Genomic DNA, 23,789 nt, shown 5'->3' with positions numbered 1-23,789 from the left:
GTTGGTTTCTGGAGGGGCAGTTTGCCAGCTTGGAGGAGTTGAAGGAGAAAGCAGGACTTGGAAGGGGCAGATACGTTCCCGTACCGGACTTTGTTCGGCAGACATTTCCGACATTCCCGGCAACGCTGGCGTCCACTTTGTTGGCAAGGATACTCTCCTGTGCGGGGTCGGGTGGGGGCAGCATGTCCAGGATATATGGATGGATCTTGGGGGAAGGGCAGGTTTCAGTGGAAGAGGTGAAGGCTAGGTGGGAGGAGGAGCCGGGACCCATTTTGGAGGAGGAGGTGTGGATTGAGTCCCTCCGCAGGGTGGATGCTACATCGTCCTGTGCAAGGTCGAGCTTGATCCTGCTCAAGGCACCTTCCTTGCATTCACCAAGTTGGCTGCCCTCCAAGCAATGCTCAGTGCTCTGCTTATATAGTCCAGCAAGGCTACACAGCTGGCCTTTGTTGCACTGATTCTCGATAGGGATTTTCCATCAGTCTGCCATGTGGCTTCCGGATTGACTTCCTGTGGCCAGCTTGGTAGGAGGAAACTCTGCCAAGAGACGGGAGAACCATAGAGAAAAGTACCTTCCTTCCAGCACACAGCCCCTGGTGACCTCCCAATTATATTAATCACACCCTATTGAAATATGCCTTTAAGGGATAGCAACATGACATCATTTGAAGGGAAGTGTTCAGGGATCCAGTCTCCATTTCATTTTGGCGAACCACTGTGCCATTGTGCCATCCTCAACTTACCTCAAATTACCTAAATTACCTCAACTTCACCTGACCACATATCCTCTACTTTGTCTGGGAACTGGCTCCTTGTAATTCATAATCGTACTCCAGGCCCAGTATTAAGCTAAGCAAAACAAGTTACTTACACCCACAATTTCTGTGTCTCTAGGCATTTTAGTCTCGTCTCTTCTTTGGCTGAGACAAGTTTAACTCTGTAATTCTCCACTTATGATGGCTGGTAAGAGTTTTCTTATTTTTAAAAATGGCCTTGTTGTCCCAAGATGGTGTCATTAAAATGAGCTGTCTATTATTCCAAGAATCATGGCATTAAGATTATGTTGAAATGTGTTTTGCTTTGAAATAATTAATATCTCCCTAGATTCCACCAAACCTGCCCTGTTCAGTCACTCTACAGCCAGGACCAGAAGATCACAGAAAGGTACGTGTGCATTTTCTGTCATTTTACCTGGGAAGATAGATTGGATGTAATAAGTACTTTCCCATTGGTAACGAAGGAATGAAGGGTGAGGGTGAAGAATGGGGTTAATCTTTAACCTCAATCTGCAATAGTGGCCATTCCTGCTGCTTAATGTCAACTGAAGCAAAGTTGCACCAGGCAGATGTTGGGCACTAATGGGACAATTGAGGTGTACCGTTCTCCCACCCCACCTGATTTTCAGCTGATGATCATCTGTTTTCTGCTTTGAAGTGAGTGGTCAACGGAAGACGGTTACCCCCAGCTTCACCAGCAGAGACCAGCGTTATGTCTTCACCAATTGTCACAGAGGACAGAGCACAATCCAGAGGTGTGAAAAACGGCATGTAGCTCTCCAGTCCCAGAGGTGGGCTTTCTCTCCAGTTAACCTGGCACTCTGCACACAGAGACTATGGGGGTGTGGCCCACACCACCACAGTGGTGAGGCCACCATGATAGAGTCAGCAATGCCAGCTTCACAGATATTGGTGCCCCCTTTTTTAAAGGGAGTCCCGATCGGAGATGAACAAAATGCATCCCCTCCCAACAGATAAGATGCAAACTCCCCCTCCTCCATGGATACAGGACCCCCCCACTCCCCTCACAAATGCCAGGACATCCCCTTCACAAGCATCAAGTCAATCCCCCGCCGACCGCCCTCCCCCCACCCCCACAAATACAGGGAAACACCCCCAATCTCCCACAAGCACTGGGGCAATACCCCCAACCCAGAAGAGGAACTCCCCTAAAGGCGTTTCCCAGAGGGCCCACCCCTGGCAGTGCCACCCTGCGCGGAGGGAAAGTGCCCCCACGGCACAGGCCCACCCACAGATTGGTGGGCCCCAATCGCGGACCAGACCAACGTAGGAGCTCCCCCCTGGGACCGGATCGCCCCACGCCCCCCCCCCCCCCCAAGGGCTCCGCTAGCCGCCCTCCAAGCCAGGTCCCGCCGGTATGGACCACTGCTCAAGCACGTCCCTCTCCCCCTCCCCCCAGGGGCTATACTTACCTGTGCGTCCCCGATGGGTTCCCTTCGACTGTATACCTCATCGGTTCTAAATGTGGGTCGACCACATAGCGGGGAAGCTCGCTAATCATTGAAAAATTTATTGAGATGTATTAAGGGCGGGATCCTTATTAAGTCACTGGTGAGGGGCGGGGAACGTCGTCTCGCTGGCGAGAATCTCATTTTCACATATCCGCCAGATTTTGCATCCATTTCGCTGTTTGCGCTCATGGCTAACGTGGATCCAAAATCGTCCTCCCCATGTCTCCACTGGAAACGCGGGAAGTCATTTCAATTGTTATCACAATCCTCGGTCACACAGTTGAGAGAATATTGCCTATGCCTGTAATCTGAAGTTATGCCCAGCCTGTCTCCCACAATATTTTCAGCAAAGCACATATTCTGGACTGCTCTTGAACTTTCAGTTTATCAGTGATGGGCAGTTTCATACATTGGAAGTTTTTGATCAGTTTTCCTTCGCTTTCTTGTTTGGAATGTACGTGAATATTGTGCACGAGCATTGGCCCAGAAAACCACAGAGCAATCAACAGGCAAGAGGCCTAAGCAAACCACGGGGCAACAGGATGTGGGATAACAACTGTCAGAAATGAACACGTTCTCCTTTCCTTCTTTTCCCAATCCAGTTTTCCCTTGCCCTCCTGCTAATGTGCATTTATCCCGGGTTTCAGTTCAAAGAGCATTGATCAGTCACCGACAACACAGTCCGAGTCACGGTTAACCTCTGACACTGAGCCAGCCTGTTCCTGCCAATCTCCCAGTGGCTTTGGGGCAGATGGGACCAGAGATATGCTCAGGAACATAGAATCAGAGAGTGGTTACAATGCAGAAGGAGGCCATTCGGCCCATCATGTCCGTGCTGCCTTGCAGCTCATCCAACCCTCACGCTTCCCCTTTGACCTGCAATTATTTTCTCTTCAGGTGCTCGACCAACCCCCTTTTGAAAACTCTGTTTGAGTCGACCTGCACCAGGCTCCCAGGCCGCGTATTCCACAACCTCTGCGTAAACAGCTTCTCATGCCGCCAGTCACGTTAAATCGGGTTCCTCTCATTCTTGACTCTTCCATCATAAAATATATCCGTGAGGGAATGTAACTCTCTTGAGAATGAGGTAGGCAAGGGTTTAGGAATTTTCCCCTTGGTGTACGATTCTGTGCAGTGAACAGCTCAGCAAAGAGCGACAGCACCATCTGCTGGTAGGACATCAATTCTGTCCTGTGTGGGTGGTAAAGGATCCCTTTAAATTTTACTCTTCTGCCTTGAAGTAGGCTTACCACTTGGTTTGCGTGACAGAATGGTGGCAGCATTGAAAACGTCTAGCCTTGGCTATCCGGTAACATTCAGCGCAGGGCACTGGCTTGCCTGTCATTGAATTGAAAGGATGCCTGTGTTATACATTCTACCCATCGGGGTTTATTTTGCTGCTGGAATGTAAATGAATGAACGAGCGCTACCTCCTATTTTATAAAGTGTGCCTCGTGGTAGGCGGGGACCATAGAAGCAGAGTGCACCGGTGACATGAAAGATTTGTGTCACAAACATATGGAGCCTATCGTCAGCAGTTATTGATAATAATATTCTGTCTGTCAGAAACATTATGTCCTCTCCCCAAAACGTCATTAAAATTTTGACAAGTAAAAAAACACACCAAGCATCGTTGATTTTTTTTAAATCCCTTAGATGTGGGCGTCGCTGGAAGGGCCAGCATTTGTTGCCCATCCCTAATTACCCTTGACCTCAGTGTTTTACTCCGCCACTTTCGGGGGCATAAGAGTCAATTACTGTGATCTGGAGCCACATGTAGGCCAGACCAGATAAGAATGGCAGATTTCACACCCTAAAGGACATTAGTGAGCCGGGCAGGTTTTCACGACAATGGCTCCAGGGGCACCATTAGACTTTTAATTCCTGATTGGTTTTTTTAAAGTCAAATTTCACCATCTGCCGTGGCGGGATTCGAACACAGGTCCCTAGAACAAAACCCTGGGTCAGTGGTCCAGAGACAATACCACTACCCCACCGCCTCTGGTGCTCTCTCTTATTTCTGAAGTGGAGCAGCACCCTGCAGTGTGCAATGATCCAAACCGCGGCTCAAAGTTCTGCAGAATTTAAAAAATAATTTTAGAGTGCCCAATTAATTTTTTCCGATTAAGGGGCAATTTATTGTGGCCAATCCACCTACCGCAGCACATCTTTTGGGTTGTGGGGGCGAAACCCACGCAAACACAGGGAGAATGTGCAAACTCCACACGGACAGTGACCCAGAGCCGGGCTCGAACCTGGGACCTCGGCACCGTGAGGCAGCAGTGCTAACCATTGCGCCACCCTGCTGCCCAAAGATCAGCAGGGTTTACATCACAACACAAAACATTGACGTATAGTTGCTATCCTTATTGAGGACAGGGGAACCACAGAATCACACATCTTAAATTCATTTATCGGCATTTTTGATACATGTAATGACTTAGGCCAGGTCTTTGAGATTGGCCAATTAGAATAAGAGTTCCCTGATTAGTGACCCAATCAGGGAACCTCTTTCTGTGTATATAATGAATGAAATGAATGAAAATCGCTTATTGTCACAAATAGGCTTCAAATGAAGTTACTGTGAAAAGCCCCTAGTCGCCACATTCCTGCGCCTGTTCAGGGAGGCTGGTACGGGAATTGAGTCCACGCTGCTGGCCTGCCTGGGTCTGCTTTAAAAGCCAGCGATTTAGCCCACTGTGCTAAATCAGCCTCTCTGCACTCCTGGTGTAGACAGCAGACTGAATGGTCATGGTTGTTCAGCTGTTGGGTTTGTAAATAAAAGGAATTCTGGTGATGGGACTCTGCCTCCGTGGACTTATTACAATATAGTTGATGTTATGGTTGATAATCTGCCACTGAGTTGCATCTTGTGTGAGGTACAATTGTTGTAACAGTTTTTAACGGCCCTTTAAAACATTGAATTTAGCTCAGGTGATTTATCCTTCGCCAATTTAGCTTTAACCAAGATATATGTTTTTCTTTCTGTCACAGGCATGTGGTGTGGACTTTGAGGTGAAAGGATTCTGTGCGGAGAACCTGGAAGAGAAGATTCATAAAAGGCACCTTCACCTTTTAACAATTGTCACCATAAGAGCACGATTTATTGTTCCAAAAATCCCATCTCTTTTTCATTAATCTCAACTATCTTCCCTCACACAAACTCTCTCCATGCCTTTCTTGTCTGTTCTAGTTGCCTATGTAATCCATTGACTGGTCAGCAACCCCTTTCATTACTTTGATTTCTTCTGAAGCCTCTTGCAGCAGAACATCGTCAGCTCGCTGCCTGCATGCAGATCCAACCAACGGTGTCACAACCTGCGCCATGGGGAGGGCAGAGACATGGATCCCAGATCCACCCCAGCCAGAATGCGGATCCAACCCTCTGCTGTTGGCAACAATCTGATCCTCCCCAGTCCCCAGCCAGCTGAACCAACTACCCCGCCCCCTCCCCAAGGAGTCTGAGTTGCTGTGGCAACATCTGCTTACACTTATACATGCATGTTGTAGCCTGAGGCTATGGATAGTGATGGTTGAGGCTCCAGTTTCTTTCTCGGGCGGCAAGGCGACACTGTTGCCTCACAGCGCCAGGGACCCAGGTTCGATTCTGACCTTGGGTGACTGTCTGTGTGGAGTTTGCACATTCTCCCTATGTCTGCGTGGGTTTCCTCCCACAGTCTAAAGATGTGCAGGTTAAGTGGATTGGCCATGTTAAATTGTCCTTAGTATCTAAGAGGTTAATAATAACCTTTATTATTGTCACAAGTAGGCTTACACCAACACTGCAATGAAGTTACTGTGAAAAGCCCCTAGTCGCCACATTCCGGCGCCTGTTCGGGTACATAAACGGAGAATTCAGAATGTCCAAGTTACCTAACAGTACGTCTTTCGGGACTTGTGGGAGGAAACCCACGCAGACACAGGGAGAATATGCAGACTCCGCACAGACAGTGACCCAAGCCCGGAATCAAACCTGGGACCCTGGCGCTGTGAAGCAACAGTGCCAACCGCTGTGCTACCTTGCCGCCATGGTTACAGGGACATGACGTGATGTAGGCCTGGGTAAGGCGCTCCATTGAAGGGTCGGTGCAGACTCGATGGGCCTCCTTCTGCAGGAATTCTATGATCACAGGAATCTTTCCTACTCTTGTAGCCATTGGTGGACATTGGAAAGATTTACAAGTTGATGCTCAACCTGTTGGGCCGCATTGTGAATTTCAAGTCTCCGTAGGCTCAGGGAACTCAGTCTAGTTTGGGATCTGACGCAATTCATTTAAACTCACCTGAGGCTGGTTTTCATTGCTTGAGCACACAAACTCAGAGCCTTATCTCCACCAGTGTCAGTAGTTTTGTCAGACTTCCTTTCCGATCTACAATGGGCATCAAAAGCAAGCAAAGAGCTTTCTGATTTACAAAGAGATGGGAGGGGGTGGTGCTGAGATCTTTGCTAAGCTGCCTATCTGATGCGCAATCAATTACTCTCAAGACAAGGTGAGGCATAACTAATAGGCTTTAATCGGCTAGAACTCTTCCCCAGCAGCTTCGATACAGAAAGTGAAGGCTGCTGGGACGGCATCGGTTCTTATACTCCGCCTCTCAGGGCGGAGCTATGTACATCAGCCAATGGTAGACTCCTGGGTCTAACCAATGGTCATCCACCTCTCAGGTACCACAATATCATGATCCCAGGATTGACCATGTAGCTTTGATGGGAAGGACACCCCAAGCTGCCAGTAGGGAAGTGTCTTGAATAATCTCAGAGAATTGAAGCTAATTACATTTGGCTCTTTAGTGACCCGTTGCGTATTTTTGTTTTTACTTTCTTTCTCACTGGTGCTTTGATGTTCTTCAGCCTTTGGGGCAGTTGATTTTGATGGTTACTGTGTCCAGTGTTACCTTTATTGGCATTGGTTGGCTAGAGACTAGGGGCACTTCAATAATTGGAGATGTAGGAGATGTGGAGGGCTGCCAGGCAGGTGAAACTGTTGAGGAGATGTTCTCCCTCATCCAAAACCATACCACACCTCTGCAATGAGAGGCAAATGCCTGGCCCTGACTTTGACAAGTGATGTTGGTGAAGGCCCGCCTCCCGAAAGGAGACTGCACCACAGAATTGTTACAGTGCAGGAAGAGGCCATTTGGCCCATCTGAAGGCACTGGATACTGCACTATTCCATCAATAACACTGAGACTTGAGCTCCAGAACTTGCCATGTGCCCTCGCAAAGCTGTTCCAGTACAGCTACAACTCGAGCAGCTGCCCGGCAATGTGAAATGTATCCCAGTTGTGTCCTACACTCAAATAACGGCAGATCCAACCCAGCCAATTACCACCCTATCAGTCGACTCTCAATCATCAGTAAAGTGATGGGGGTCATCAACAGTGCTATCAAGAAATAACCTCAGGAATTTGTCAGCAATTACCTTACTCAGCAATAACCTGCTCCCTGACACTCAGTTTGAGTTCCAGCAGGGTCACTCGGCTCTTGACCTCATTACAGCATTGGTAATTGGACAAAAGAGCTGAATTCCAGAGGTGAGGTGAGAGTGTCCGCCTTTGACATTAAGGCAGCATTTGACCGAGTATGAGATCAAGGAGCTATCAAAACTGGAGTCAAGGGAATCAGGGGGGAAACTCTCCGCTAGTTGGAGTCACATCTAGCACAAAGGAAGATGGTTGAGACTGTTGGAGGTCAGTCATCTCAGTCCTGGGGCATCACTGCAGGAGTTCCTCAGGGTAGTGGCCTAGGCCCAACAATCTTCAGCTGCTTTATCAATGGTCTCCCTTCCAACATAAGGTCAGATATGGGGATGTGTTCAGATGACTGCACAATTTTCCGCATCATTTGCGACTCCTCAGACACTGAAGCAGTCTATGTGCAAACACAGCAAGGCGTGGACAATATCCAGGCTTGGGCTGGTTGAAAGGCGGGGCCTTCATGAATGACCTCAGCCGTTTTGGGAATTGAACCCATGCTGCTGGGGTTGCTCTGCATCACAAACCAACTTGAAACACAGGGCGGTTATCTCAAGAATCATAGAATGATACAACACGGGACAGCATGGTGGCCTAGTGGTTAGCACTGCTGCCTCACAACACCGAGGACCGGTGTTCGACCCTGGCCCTAGGTCACTGTCCTTGTGGAATTTGCACATTCTCCCTGTGAATGCGTAGGTCTCACCCCCACAGCCCAAAGATTGGGTGGATTGGCCATGTTAAATTGCCCTTTAATTGGAAAAAAAAATATTCCATTCAACACATTGTAGCTGCTGCACTATTTCTTGAAAAGAACTATCTGACCACTACCACTCTTCTACACAGTAAATGTTTCCCCTTCAAGATTTTCCAATTCCCTTTTGGAAGTTACAATTGAATCTGCTTCCACCATCTACAGGCAGCACATTCCAGATCATTACAACGCAACGAATAAAACAGCTCCTCTGGCTCTTTGCCAATCATCTTAAATCTGTGACCTCCAGTTACTTCTGCCATTGGAAATAATTAATTATGATTTACTCGATCAAATGCCTTTCTGATTTTAAACACCTAAAATAAACCTTCCATTATCCCTCTCTGATCCAATGAGCACACGCCGAGCTTCTCCAGCCTCTCCACGTAGCTGAAGTCTCTCATTCCTCGTGTTATGTCGTCAATGGGCGGCATGGTAGCAACAGTGGATAGCACTGTTGCTTTCACAGCTCCAGGGTCCCAGGTTCGATTCCCGGCTTGGGTCACTGTCTGTGCAGAGTCTGCACGTTCTCCCCGTGTGTTTGCTCCGGTTTCCTCCCACAGTCCAAAGACGTGCAGGTTAGGTGGATTGGCCATGCTACATTGCCCCTTGGTGTCCTAAAAGGTTAGGTGGGGTTACTTGGTTACGGGGATAGGATGGAGGTGTGGGCTTAAGTACGGTGCTCTTTCCAAGGGCCGCTGCAGACTCGATGGGCTGAATGGCCTCCTTCTGCACTGTAAATTCTATGATTCTCAATCTTCTCGCACCATCTGAATGTTCCCCCTAAAGTAAGTGCCCAGAATTGGACACAATATTCCAGGTGGTGCCTTACTTATGATTTCTGAATGTTTAGCTCATCTTATCTCTATGTTCACAAGGGTAGGGGTGGGGGGGATGTATTTTGAGTTCCCCCACTGACTTATTTGAAGGCAGGGGGAATGTAAATTAAAGCAGTTTGCCAGCTTGCTGCCTTGACATTCACCCCTGACCTGTCCCTCCCCTCTGCCATGTTACAGCATTCCACTCACCCCCAGGCCTGTGAAGGCCACCAAGGAGCAAGTAACTGCCAGCAAAGGGCCTTATGCTGCCTCCTCTACAATTTTCAGTCCGCGGAAAGGGGCAGGGTGTTGGTGAACAGCCCGGCACGTTCACTACATGGGCTGTTGGCAGGCTGGAATTGGGGAGTATCTCCATTTGGGAGTCCCCTGTGGCCATCAGGAGAAACCCCCTCAATATGGTGACCCCTCTTTGTCCCTGCTCCCCACTAGACTCTTTAACACCACCCTCACATCCTCTCCCGCTCGCTGGATTCTCCCACCATATCCCCCCCCCCCGAAAATCTCCAGACTTACTTTGCTTCTTCCTTGAGATGGTTTGTCATCCCAGCAATATCCTCTACTCCTTTTTGGCGCTGTTGGGACTACAGATTTGCCGGCCAGTCAGGTTGGCCAGCAGCTCATTCTACAGGGGGGGCTCCAGTCCCCAAGGGTCAGAAGTCCCACTCTGGTCCAATTAATCCCCCAGGATACTTTCACTGCACAGCACTCAGATTTCACATTAGCCAGGTACTGGCTGCCTTCTAGTTTGGGAGGTGGGGAATCCATTCCCTTGTAAAATCCATCCCAAGGTTACCCATGGCATTCCAACAACCTTCTTAACTTGCCCTACCATCTTCCGAGATTGTCCAAGTTCTCTCTGGTCCTTTCATAGAATTTACAGTGCAGAAGGAGACCATTCGGCCCATCGAGTCTGCACCAGCTTTTGGAAAGAGTACCCTGCCCAAGGTCAACACCTCCACCCTATCCCCATAACCCAGTAACCCCACCCAACACTAAGGGCAATTTTGGACACCAAGGGCAATTTATCATGGCCAATCCACCTAACCTGCACATCTTTGGACTGTGGGAGGAAACCGGAGCACCCGGGAGGAAACCCACGCACACACGGGGAGGATGTGCAGACTCCGTACAGACAGTGACCCAAGCCGGAATCGAACCTGGGACCCTGGGGCTGTGAAGCAATTGTGCTATCCACAATGCTACCATGCTGCCCTTTAATAATCTTTATTGTCATAAGTAGGCTTACATTAATACTGCAATGAAGTTACTGTGAAGAGCCCCTAGTCACCACATTCCGGCGCCTGTTCGGGTACACTGAGGGAGAATTCAGAATTTTCAACTGGTATAGGAATTGAACCCGCGCTGCTGGCCTTGTTCTGCATCACAAACCAGCTGGCTAGCCCACTGAGCTAAACCAGTTGGCAACAGTCTAAACCAGTTGGCAACAGTTTAAAGGGGGTCCTGCACCCCCTTTAGTTTGTAAAGCCTCTCCTCATTCTTCTAACTACTTCTCTGCATTAAATTGCATCCGCCATGTGTTTGTCCATTTCACCAGCCTTTGCCCTCCTGAAATGTGTTACTCCTCCCTTCCAACTTTGACTGTCCTCTTTTAACTTTAAAATTGCACCATGTACTCCCCTCAACAGAAAATAGGACATCGGCTACGATAAACCTCCACTGTGTTGGTCTATGAATAGGCAATGGTTTGCCAAGAAACTCTCCCACTTTTACTATTGCCATCTTGGAAGGATTTACAGGCTGATAATTAAACTGTCAGGCCTTGCTATGAACAAACCTTTCACGGCAATCGAGTCCATCATGGGGCGAAATTCTCCGGAAACGGCGCGATGTCCGCCGACTGGCGCCCAAAACGGCGCAAATCAGACGGGCATCGCGCCGCCCCAAAGGTGCGGAATGCTCCGCATCTTTGGGGGCCGAGCCCCAACCTTGATGGGCTAGGTCGGCGCCGGATGAATTTCCGCCCCGCCAGCTGGCGGAAAAGGCCTTTGGTGCCCCGCCAGCTGGCGCGGAAATGACATCTCCGGTCGGCGCATGCGCGGGAGCGTCAGCGGCCGCTCACGGCATCCCCGCGCATGCGCAGTGGAGGGAGTCTCTTCCGCCGCCGCCATGGTGGAGACCGTGGCGGAGGCGGAAGGGAAAGAGTGCCCCCACGGCACAGGCCCGCCCGCGGATCTGTGGGCCCCGATCGCGGGCCAGGCCACCGTGGGGGCACCCCTGGGGCCAGATCGCCCCGCGCCCCCCAGGACCCCGGAGCCTGCCCGCGCCGCCTTGTCCCGCTGGTAAGGTAGGTGGTTTAATTTACGCCGGCAGGACAGGCATTTTAGCGGCGGGACTTCGGCCCATTCGGGCCGGAGAATCGCGCGGGGGGGCCTGCCAACCGGCGCGATTCCCGCCCCCGCCGAATATCCGGTGCCAGAGACTTCGGCAACCGGCGGGGGCGGGATTCACGCCAGCCCCCGGCGATTCTCCGACCCGGTGGGGGGGGTCGGAGAATCTCGCCCCAGAAGTGGGACTTGAACCTGGAGCTCCTGAGCCAGAGGTAGAGATACTGCGCCACAAGACCCTTATATGTGCACATAGCTAATTAATATATATCAGAAGGACCAATCATCCTAATACCATCTGATGCAGAAGACTACCTCCCTCCAGCCTTGAATTGTTTAGCACTATTTTCTGCTTTTAGTCTCTTAATCAATTTTACTTCATGCTGCCAATGCCCCTTTAATCCCATGGACTTTGGGTTGGGGTGTTATCTGAATAACTAGCAGATTGACAGCAATAGATTTGAATAACAGTATTTTTTATTAAACGTTCCTCTTCACAAAAAGGGAGAATGGCAATTTTTAATTCCAGGTGTGAATCAGTTCCAAACAGACTTGTGTCACGTTAAAACTCGCCTGAAACGCAAGTATTAATTGCTGTCAGCATTCCAGCCTAACTTCATTTTCACACTTATTTACGGCTCTTGGCTGTGAACTGTCTTGGTGAAACCTCAGGTGGGCCTAAGGGTGTTACTCCTGTTTGGAGACAGGGAATACGACAATAGTGAAATGGAGTTACCATTAGCCCTTACTTATTTGAGTTATCTTCCCAAAGGCAGGTCTGACCCACACTGTGCCGTGATCGCAATAATGGGTAGAGCAAGAAGGCCGGTGCCAAACCCACACCCAGCCAAAATAGGGATCAAACTCAAAGCCGTTGGCACCAATCTGATCCACACTGGTCGTTCCTGCTAACTGAGCCAACCAGCTCGCTAAGGAGACGGAGTTGCTCTGGCAGCATGCACTTTCATGTGTATGTTATAGTTGGGTCCTATAATAGTGATGATAGAGGCTCCATGGCTGAGCAGAAACTTCTCCCACTTTTACCACTGCCATTGACATGCATTGGAAGAATTTACAGGTTGAGACTCAACCTGTTTGGCCACGTTAAAAGTGACCAAGGATGGTCACTTTCCTTGACCATCAAGTCTTGATGTGACTTGATCTGGGAGCCTGGGCATGGACACCATCCACGGTGTTACAAAGCCTCCAGTTCCTTACCATCCCATCTCAAACGTTAAAAATGGTTCACTTGAACAATGCATTTGACCAACAGTTATTGCCTTTGAAAAGGAGCGGAGGGGTTGGGAGAAACCTTTAAGAATTAAATGGTAATAATCAAAGCACCGTTTTATTCACCTGAGTTAGTGTGGATCAAACTTGCCGTTAACTTTCTCAGGCATGGTGAAATTACTGAGTCATTTTGTTTACGTGACAGGAATTCGGTGAAGCTGATTGTCCGCAAAGTACAGTACGCACCAGAGAAAAGCACGGTGCAGCCCAAAGTGGAAAGCACTCGTCAGTTCCTCGTGTCAGGCAAACCCCTGCAGCTGGAGGCATCGCTGGGCAAAGAGGTCAGTAGCAGTCTGGATGGCACCAAAATCACCCCGAGTACACCACTGGGTGGCTACCGTGGTGTGGCAGCAATGGTTCAGTTAGCAGCACCCACGCCTGAGATTCACAAAAGCTGATGTTTCAAATCCCACTCCAGAGACTTGGAATCTCAATGACATTGCAGCGCAGTGCTGAGGGAAGGGTGTTGTGTTTCAGGTGGGATGTTAAACTTGAGGCGCTATCTTTCCTCACAAGCTGGAGTAAAAGACATTCAGGTGTTAGACGTTTAGCTGCTGTAGTATAAAGAGTCAAAGGTTCTGCTGCTTTTCCACAAAACACCTTTAATTTCCTTCAATAGACTTTGCACAAAACTCTAACATCTCATCACCTGACACACGGGCCACCTGAAGCCCCTTTACATATCAGTGCCAATTATTGGATGCTTAACATAAATGAGACAACTACTTGGAATGTCTCTTAACCCATTACTTTACAGTCTCCCCTTCCTTGGAGGAAAATAAATAATTAGGTGAAACAAAGTTTCAAGAAGCTCAAAAACACACACGCAATTTCCCCCCTTCTTTTTTTTTCATTTTTGGAAGAAGAAAAAAAACAACAGTCACAGAAACAGGCGCCCTTCATTAACAATATCCAAAAGTCTCTGTGAACTAGCCCCTCCTTTTGTAAAATAGTCTGACAATTGATAGCTGCTGTCAACCCATTTAATTTTTGCTTCAAACTTGCGATGTCTATCCTTAAAATGTTTTCATTGACACTTTTTGTAGAGTGCACATTTTCCCACAGGGATTTATTGTTACTGTGACATTCAATAGGTATATTTCCCAAATCCCCGAATTTCTGTCAATATCTGAGATATATAAAAGGCCATATCCACCACCTCGACAAGGCTAAACGTTTCAGCATCCAAAGTGCTTTTGACCACTCTCCTTATTTTCTTTGTTTCCCACACAAGAGAGCAACATTTACTATTGTTCCCCAAAAGAAAAATTATAAAACCTCCTGCGCTTGAAACCCCATCACATAAATTTGCATAGGACGCATCACTATAAACTATGAGTTTCAAGTGCCTAAGGTCACCTAAAACCGGGAACCTCAAAACACACTCCTGCATTTTTAGTTTGACCAATGCTTTATTTGCTCTTATTATGCCTTCCACTTTGGGATCATTCATTTTTGTACTCAACTCTAAGACATCAAAACTCACGTCCGGTCTAGTCTGTCTACCTAACCAATTCAGTTGCCTAATTAAACTTTGCAGTTGCTCTTTTTCCATCTTTGAAACCATTGCGTCTTTTTGAAACCCGGCCACGACTAATTGCTATTGGGCTGATGGTTTCCAAATAAGATTGCTGACATAAAGTTGCCCCTAACTCAGTCTGTCCGATTTCTAGTCCAATATATTTAAATGTACGGGAAGCCTGACTTCCAACCCTGAATTCTTTCCTCAAACCAGAGATTACAATAGCTTCAAAATCACTAGTCCCACCCCAAAAAAAATCATCACCATGCATCATAAAATGCCAGAAAGATTTCCTTTATAGTGCCAGTAAAACATTGCCGGATCTGCTTTCAACTGGCAACAGCCTAACTTTAACAAAATTGACCTTCCCAAAAAGTACCAGACTCTAGATGCATTATTCAATCCACATGCACATTTGTTCAACTTCCAGAGGACCCCTTCTGTGTTAGCTGCCTCTTTCGGAGGACGGAAACAAATGTCTCTTTGGTGCTGATGCCCCTGCAAAAAGGCAGCTTTTATATCTATAGATTTGCATTCCCATGCCTTTGTGGCTAATAGAGCCAAGAAGATCTTTAAAATAACCTTTCCTGCTGGAGGTGAATCTACCCTTAAATCCTGATCTTCTAAGTTTTCTTCAAATCCCCTTGCCACAAGCCTGGCCTTTGCCTTATGAGTTCCATCCGGAAGAATCTTTTCCATGCAAATCCATCTGTGGGATAGAGCTCTTTGTCCCCTATCCGGTACTTCCGTGTATACCCCAAATTCACTCCAACTATGCTGTTCTTGCTGTTTGGCATCTTTGATAACTTTTCATCTAATTTATTGGAAGCCACCAAAATCTCACGTGCATGTGGGCTTCTACTTCTATTAGTATTTGTAGTCTTACTCATGTTCCGAGATCTTGATAAACTACATCCCCTCTCCCGCCTGGTATCTCGTTCTGTACTGCTACTGCTTGATATTTCCCTTCTGCTGTGGGATGTCCTTTCAATAGTTCTCGACCTTTTCACTATCCGATGCACTATCTGAACTGCCACTGTGTTTCTGTGCCCTCCATTTTTGAACTTCGTTTTCCCAATCCATTGTCTTGACTCCCTCCCCTGAATGCTGTCCATTCAACCAATGTTTATACTTTCCAGTGGCCTTCCCTGCTCTACAAATAACAGTTGAATCCTTCCATTGACTAGACCCTTCAGGCAAGTATGTCACTTTTGTACCAAGTTTTGGCATTTGCCCTTTCGGAAAAATGGCCTGTTCTAATTCATCAGAAGTGTTGTGTTCCTCGACAGAAACCTGGTCTATATCAGTTAACTGGTCCTCATTGTTCTGTAACACGTGCGTACCAGATGACTCTGGTTCCTCGTCATGTCTGCCTGCTCTGTCTAAATTTGAAAATTTGTAATCTGTACCCATTATCCTTGATGAATGTACCCTAACAGTTTGATTGCCATGTTTTGCCATCTATGCCTAGGATCTTCCCTGGGCCTTTCTATTCATTAGAATTGTCTCTCTTATAGTATACCATATCTCCTTGCTGAAAAACGGCATCTGATAGCCGTACATGATGTCTAAAGCTCTGCAAATTCTTTCAGAGACTTCTGCTTCCAAAAAAGCTTTTCTACTGCTATGTAATGTATTTAAATGCTCAGCAAAAGCAGAGCTAATTGTAGCCCCCTCCCAAGCTGGAGGCTGGTCATCTAAGATGGACGGAATTTTAGGGTTTCTACCAAACACTAAGTGATAGGGACTATAGCCCCCAACCATCTGCAATGAATTATTTGCATGTACCGCCCATGCTAAAGCTGAATTTAACTTGTAGTTCGGTCTGTCCACCAAAATTTTCCGGAGCATGTCATCTATTACTGCGTGGTTTCTTTCACACACACCATTACTAAATGGGCTTTCCGCAGCCGTATTCATAACTGGATATTCACATTTTGACACATATCCTTAAACTTATTAGCAAATTCTCCCCCATTGTCCGTAAGGAATTTTGCCGGTGGGCCCATTCCTGTCCCTCTCCATTTTTCCACGATTTGATCGAGAATTACGCTCTTTTCTTTACTTCGTACAATCGTTGATTGACTAAATCTGGTTGCAAAATCTACAAAATGCAAAAAAATATATTATTGGCTTTATCCCAGATCACAAGGTCCATGGCCACAATGTCGTTAATATCCTTGGCCAAAGGTAAGGTTACTATCGGTCGTGCTGGTGTCCTTCTGTACTTCCTACAAACTTCACAGCGATCACTAACCTGTTCTATCAGTTTAGTGTAGTCTTCATCCCTTACCCCTGCATCCTTTAATAAAATTTTCAGCCTCTGAGGAGACGGATGCACAAATTGCCTATACAGTTTTAATACAACAAGCTTTTTGTCAGCTAAAGTCCCATTTTCAACTGCCATTAACACATCCTTAACAACTGTACTTGAAATATTATTTGTCAGTAATGGAATACAATAGTGTCCCGACTGTGTTATTGTAAGTCCACCGTCTTTCCAAAAACTGTTGCCTTATCCTGTTCCATATCCAGTTTCATGTGTGCTTTCTTCATCGACGGTCTGCTCAGAAGCAAAGGTACCTCACTTGATACAACATCCGTGCTAATGAAATGATTCACTCCGGCAATATTGCAAGGGATCACCACTCTTTTCAGCAACTTCAGAATATTATCATCCCCAAACCTGAAACTTGTGGAACTTTCAAATTCCTTCACCTTGTTACGACTTTCAGCATTCAAGGAGTCCAGGTAACATTTTAACCAGTCAATTCCACACACAGTAGATGTGCAGCCACTGTCCAATACAGCACAATTGAACGATTCTGCAACCAACACCCTCATTACCGGTGTAAAACTGCTTGCCATTAGGACAATGCCTTCTTTCTGGTCACTATCTTTTTCCTCTTCTGACTCTTCCGTGTCATGTGTCACTTCAAACACTCTATTATAACGTGTTGGACAGTTGAAAGCATGATGGTATTGAGAGTCACATCGAAAACATCGATTTATCATACCCCAGACATTTCTGGGGTTCATCTTCCTATTGTAGGGTCTAACTGGGTTCCTGTCTTCATACTTTCCGGGTCCCGATCTCCCTCTATAGTCTTGGAACTGTTTGTAGCCATGCAATTTCACCATCCTGTTACTAGTGTATCTTCTATATTCTGCTTTATTGCAGACTGACCTATGTGGGTCATCAGAGCCATCGGAATAGAATGTTTCCCCAGAAACTTTTTTAAAGCTGCTGTCATCTGATCGAATAAGGTATCCTTATCCGCAAACTGAACTCCTGTCAAAACCAAGAGCCTATCCATGTTGCTCACTCTAGCACAGTCAAGTAATTTAAAGGCCAACACAGACTGTGGAAATTCCAGGTTGTGTTTCTGAAGCCTTTTATATAGTCTGCCAAATTCCATTATTTAGTCTTCCATGGAGAATTCCTCTATTTTCCGGAACCTATCAAAATCCGAACATGCTTCATAAGCACTTAACAAGTCATCCTTTTTATGAATCTTATCCATGTAACGTAAGAGTCTCCAGACCTTCTTCTGAGTCTAACTCTTCCAATTCCAGCTCAGAAAACACTTTGCTTCGGATTTTACTGTCATAAGGTAAAGAAAGAGCCAATGCCATACCTTGTTTTCTCTTTCCCAAGGCAGTTACCTTAGTCCATATAACTACTGCACTTCTCCATTGATCGTACGATCCCCTTTCAGAAAATAAGGGGGGGGGGTGGGGGGTAGTCATATCCAGCCATCTTCATCCTCGGTTCAGTCATATATGTGTTTTGTTTTGTTTTTGTCACTCCTTGGTTTGGTCTGGAAAAGTTGTATCTTTCAACCCTTCACACTTGCACAACACAGCTACCATTTGTTAGATGTTTAACTGCTGTTGTATAAAGAGTCAAAGGTTCTGCTGCTTTTCCACCTTTAACTTCCTTCAACAGACTTTGCACAAAACTATCACATCACATCACCTGACACAAGGGCCACCTGAAGCCCCTTTGCATATCAGTGTCAATTATTGGATGCTTAACATAAATGAGACAACTAATTGGAATGTCTCTTAACCCATTATTTAACACCAGGCACTTTTTTGGAAAAGAGCAACGGAATTTTCCAACTTCTGATCCTCAAAAAAATAATCAGCAGGACGGATGATTGAGTCAGTATCTTATGGTGGCAGCTTTTGCAATGGACACATTTCCTACGTTGCAACAGTGATACACTTCACAGGTATTTCATTGGCTGGAAAGCACTTTGGGACATCCTGAGATCATGAAAGGTGCTATATAAATGCAAGTCTTCCTTTCTTTAAGCCTGGACTGCAGTGCATTCCTTTTTAAAATAAATTTAGAGTACCCAATTCATTTTTCCAATTAAAGGGCAATTTAGTGTGGCCAATCCACCTACCCTGCACATCTTTGGATTGTGGGGGCAAAACCCATGCAAACATGGGGAGAATGTGCAAACTCCACACGGGCAGTGACCCAGAGCTGGGATCGAACCTGCAACCTCGGCGCCATGAGGCAGCAGGTCCAACGCACTGCGCCACCGTGCTGTCCGGCTGCGGTGCATTCCTGACTGATCTTTCTTGCGTTTGTTCTTCCCACAAGGTCAATTTTGATCCAAGATATTGAAAAGCTGAGCCAATAGTTGCCTGAGACTCCTGTTGTGTGGCTCTTGCTAGTGCGGTTACGTGTCACACACTGGGGTCCTTTGAGCCAGCAAGTAATCTGTGACGAGAATGGAGGGTCGAGCCAGTTATTGGGTGCACGATTGCTGCATTCTATTCTATCCCCCCCCCCTTTCAGTTGCCTCGGTCATTCAGAAGGGGAGGCAGTACCAATACAGGGCCCCATCCATATTCAAGGGTTTTATGTCTTTGTCCTGCCCACCACCCCTCCTCTGAGCATTGTCCAACTGGCAGAGTAATCCAAGTTAATGTCACATCCAATATCTCACATTGTCAGGATTGTCATAATATACACATCAGCATATGATGGTGCAGAGACACACACTGACTGACACACTGCAATACCAATCAACACACACAACACAGCAGCCAATCACCAGTTAGGGCACGGTCACTATAAAGACAGAGGGCACTAGTTTTCCCGCTCATTCGGGATGCAGCCTCTGAGACAGACAGAGCCCGCAGTTAGTAGCACAAACATCCACCATGTGCTAGCAGCATAGGCTGGTCAGGTTAGGCATAGGTCTTCAGTCAATCTAACATAGTGTCGACCCACAGTGCAAGTATGTTTAACAGCTCTTAGTTAAATAAAATAGAGTTGTACTATTACAAGTGTTGGTAGCCTGTCGATGTTACTGCTAAGGTAAACGCAGTCTCCACAGATCCGGAGTACCCAACACATCATGGTACCAGTATGTGATGTTAGAGTTTTATAGACCTACCTTCAAGTGATCTGCCTTTGACCAGCAATCAGCCATCCGGTAGTATGGACAGCGTCCGCCCTCCCCCGCCCCTCCGCATCACCGGCAACCTCGGTGCAAACTGGAAAATCTTTAAACAACGATTCCAGCTATACCTCGAAGCTACAGACCTGGAAGCTGCTTCAGACGCCAGGAAAATTGTTCTCTTCCTTTCCACGGCCGGGGACCACGCCATCCATGGGTGGAGCAGAGGAGGGACGCCCTGTATCCCGGGCACGGCCGCAGAGTTGCCCCACGCCACAGCCGGCGTCTGTGGAGGGAAGTGGCAGAGGCCGTCACCGCTGTGGCCCTGACACCACGGACAGGCATCCAGTGCCACAAGAAGGTGAACGACCTCGTCAGAACAGGCAGGGTGAGCCTCCCCCATATCCCCCCTCCCCCATATCCCCCCTCCCCCATATCCCCCCTCCCCCATATCCCCCCTCCCCATATCCCCCCTCCCCCATATCCCCCCTCCCCCGTATCCCCCCCTCCCCCATATCCCCCCTCCCCCATATCCCCAAGTGAATCCAGCCCTAACCTTAACCTCTGCAATGCACGCGCAACCGATGGCGTGCATTCATATACCTGCCTAACAGTGTTGCCTTTTACCCCTGCCACCCACCCCCCCCCCCCCCCCCAAACAGGAGAAGCGCGCACACAACAATAGGGAGCATGTGAGGACTGGAGGAGGCCCCGCTGATGAGAGGCCACTGACCGAACACCAGGAAAGGGCCCTGGAACTGGCTGGTGGACCTGAGGACCGGGAGGTTGCTGATGCAGAGGTCGGGGGCGTAGTAGCAAGTGAGCGACCGACAGCCCGTCCCCATATCTCCCCTCCCCTACATCCCCCTCCCCCGTATCACCTGATCACTGCCTGATGTCTAACCATGCATGCTTCATTGTGTATCGCAGGACTAAACGTCCAGGCACCCATCCCCGCAGATGCAGACCGCCCGCAGGATGCCCCTCGGAGGCCACGGGAGACGGAGAGACCCGGACCCTCCGGCATGCGACGCCCGCAGGATGCCCCTCGGAGGCCACGGGAGACGGAGAGACATGTACCCTCCAGCATGCGACGCCAGCAGCATGCCCCTCGCAGACCACGGGAGACGGAGAGACCCGCACCCTCCAGCATGCGACGCCCGCAGGATGCCCCTCGCACACCACGGGAGACGGAGAGACCTGGAGCAACAGGGAGACGACACCTCCGTCACGTGCGGGAGCGACCACCCAGCGATGAGGGGGGCAGCCACAGGCCCCCATCACATCCGAGCCAGGACACCACTACGCAGGACACCACTACCCAGGACACCACTACCCAGGACACCACTACCCGGGACACCACTACCCAGGACAGCAGTACCCGGGACAGCACTACCCAGGAAGACGAAATACCGGACAGTGACTCAGAGTGGATGGGTGGAGACGAACCCCCACCCCAAAGTGCCATGGACTCAGAGTGGGACGAAGAGCACGACACAACGCCACTGCTGTCACCAACACCCTCCACCATCACAGAAACACTCACCTCGGTTGGGCACTTTAGTGATGAGGCGTCTGGTACACTCACTGGTGCGCACAACACAGCCGTCCCGGTACAGCAGGTGGAGGTAGGAGCAGCAGAGGGGCCGGGCGGTCGGAGGGCAGCCCAGCCCAAGCGAACATCTGCCGCCCAGATGGATCCCGGGTTCCTGGAGTTACCACACCCACACATAGATCCGATGCAACCACCGACACGGAGACAAGCGAAGAGGGTGACGGGCGGCTTGCGGCGGCTGCGGTCGCAGGTGGAGGAGTCCACCCGCGTCCAGGAGCTGGGAGTGGTGCCGGTCATGCGTGCCACCCAGGCCGACACCGCACGGGTGGCGTCCGCGGTGGAGGCAATGGGTGCGACGGTGACAGACATAGGGAACGGTTTGCGAGGCCTGGGGCTTTCCGTGCAGGCGGCGTCTGTGGCCCAGGAAATGGCTGCCCTCTCACAGGAGGCCATGAGCCAGTGCCAGCGCCAGATGGCAGAGGCGTTCAACGCCATAGCCCAGTCTCAGCAGGCCATGGCCCAGTCTCTGCAGGCCATGGCCCAGTCTCAGCAGGCCATGGCCCAGTCTCTGCAGGCCATCGCTGAGGGCATCGGCGCCAGTGGCCATGTGCGAGCCGGCGTCGCACTGTCACAGACAGGGTTTGCCAACCCCCTGGGCTCCATGGCTGCAAACCTGCAGACCCCTGTCGATACCAGCACGGGCCTCCAGGACTGGCAGCGCCAGATGTCGGGGGGGCGTCGGATGGCCAGTCCGTTCGCATCACCCACCCATGTAGAGGCCTGGGGGCCATCTGGCACCCCGAGGGAGGAGGAGGTGGTGTGGTCCGTCCCGGCTCCCTCTGCAGGGGAGGTCCCGGTACACCGCAACACCTCGGACTCCCCCCCTTCCGTCCCAGGTGCATCGGGTGGGCAACGGGCAGGACAGGCTGGCAGCTCGCCATCCCAGTCGCCCGGGCCGCAGCCTGGCCCATCTAGGCCAGGACGCCCCAGGAAACGGCCGCCAAAGGGATCCAGTGTCAGAGGGCAGGAATCACAGAAGTCCACCTCCAGTTCTGCTGTACCGTCTGGGGAACCACGTAGACGTAGTCAAAGGGCCCGTAAGGCCAAACAATTAGACACTGAGTAAGTTGGCACGGTTGCAGGGCACAGATGAGTTTTAGGGGCTAGGGCATGTGCATGAACTCCTTTGGTTATTAAAGTCAATGTGACACCTACAGAAGCTGCCTTTATGCTCTGCCCAAAGTGTGCGGGGGTGTCATGTACGTTGAGCGCAAGTGTGTGTGTGAGAGGTGGTCTTACTTCAGCCCCAAGTGAGTCTGCCCCCTTCCCCCTGGGCCGCCATCAACATCCCCCGGGCAGAGGACGGGACCGTGCGCTGCAGTGTCACAGCCGCATGCAGGGATGGTCCGGGTGGATGGTGGTACTGTGGCCATGGGTCAGACATAGTCCAACGATGTAGAGCCAGGAGCTCACCGCAGGGCAGGTTGTCATCATCCTCCATGGCCTGCGATAGACACGTGTCCACCCGCAACTGTGTGAGCCCGGCCCGTTGTGCCGCAGGTGGATCGGCAATGGGGGGCGGGGGGGTGCATGCGGGTGGGGTGGGTGGGGTTGGGGAGGGGGGTGAGGGTGCTGGGTGGGTGGATGGGTGGGGGGGGTGGGTGGTCGGCTGTTGCCATGGTGTGCGGTCTGTGGCCATACTACCCGATTCCCACGCCCATCTAGTCAGTGAAGCGGGCGCCTATCAGTCTGTCCCGTGCCCGCTGGGCCAGCCGGTAACGCTGGACAGCCACCCGCCTGTGTCTACCCCGTCTGCCCTGACCATTACCCCCATCACCCTCATCTGGGGAGGACTGCGCCTCTTCCTGCTGCTCCTCCACTCCGCCCTCCTCTGCCTGCGGCACATCGCCCCTATGCTGGGCTATGTTGTGCAGGACGCAGCACACCACAATGATGCGGCTGACCCTATCTGACCGATACTGGAGGGCGCCCCCAGAGAGGTCCAGGCACCTGAAACGCATCTTCAGCACGCCAAAGCACCTCTCTATCACTCCCCTTGTCGCTACATGGGCATCATTGTAGCGGTTCTCCGCCTCATTGCGTGGCCTCCGTATAGGCGTCATCAGCCACGGTCACAATGGGTAGCCCCTGTCGCCCAGCAACCAGCCCCTCAGCCGGGGATGGCGTCCCTCGTACATGCCGGGGATGGATGACCGCGACAACACGAATGAGTCGTGTACACTGCCTGGGTGACGGGCGCAGACGTGCAGGATCATCATGCGGTGGTTGCAGACCACCTGTACGTTCATTGAATAGGTCCCCTTCCTATTAGTGAACA

At 49.6% G+C, this 23,789-nt stretch overlaps 1 protein-coding gene across 1 annotated transcript in view; it reads left to right on the top strand.

The window, feature by feature from the left end:
- The window catches only part of LOC140422803 (beta-arrestin-1-like), a 124,676-nt gene that overhangs the window by 45,085 nt on the left and 55,802 nt on the right, over positions 1–23,789 (top strand). The window contains exons 7-9 of the mRNA XM_072507712.1: positions 1,105–1,164; positions 5,243–5,310; positions 13,097–13,232. Of these exons, the coding sequence (XP_072363813.1) occupies positions 1,105–1,164; positions 5,243–5,310; positions 13,097–13,232 (264 nt within the window). The remainder of the gene's footprint in view (positions 1–1,104; positions 1,165–5,242; positions 5,311–13,096; positions 13,233–23,789) is intronic.

The sequence above is a fragment of the Scyliorhinus torazame genome, chromosome 5 (assembly GCF_047496885.1).
Source record: "Scyliorhinus torazame isolate Kashiwa2021f chromosome 5, sScyTor2.1, whole genome shotgun sequence".
Lineage (NCBI taxonomy): Eukaryota > Metazoa > Chordata > Chondrichthyes > Carcharhiniformes > Scyliorhinidae > Scyliorhinus > Scyliorhinus torazame.
This window is presented reverse-complemented; position numbering and strand designations above follow the sequence as displayed.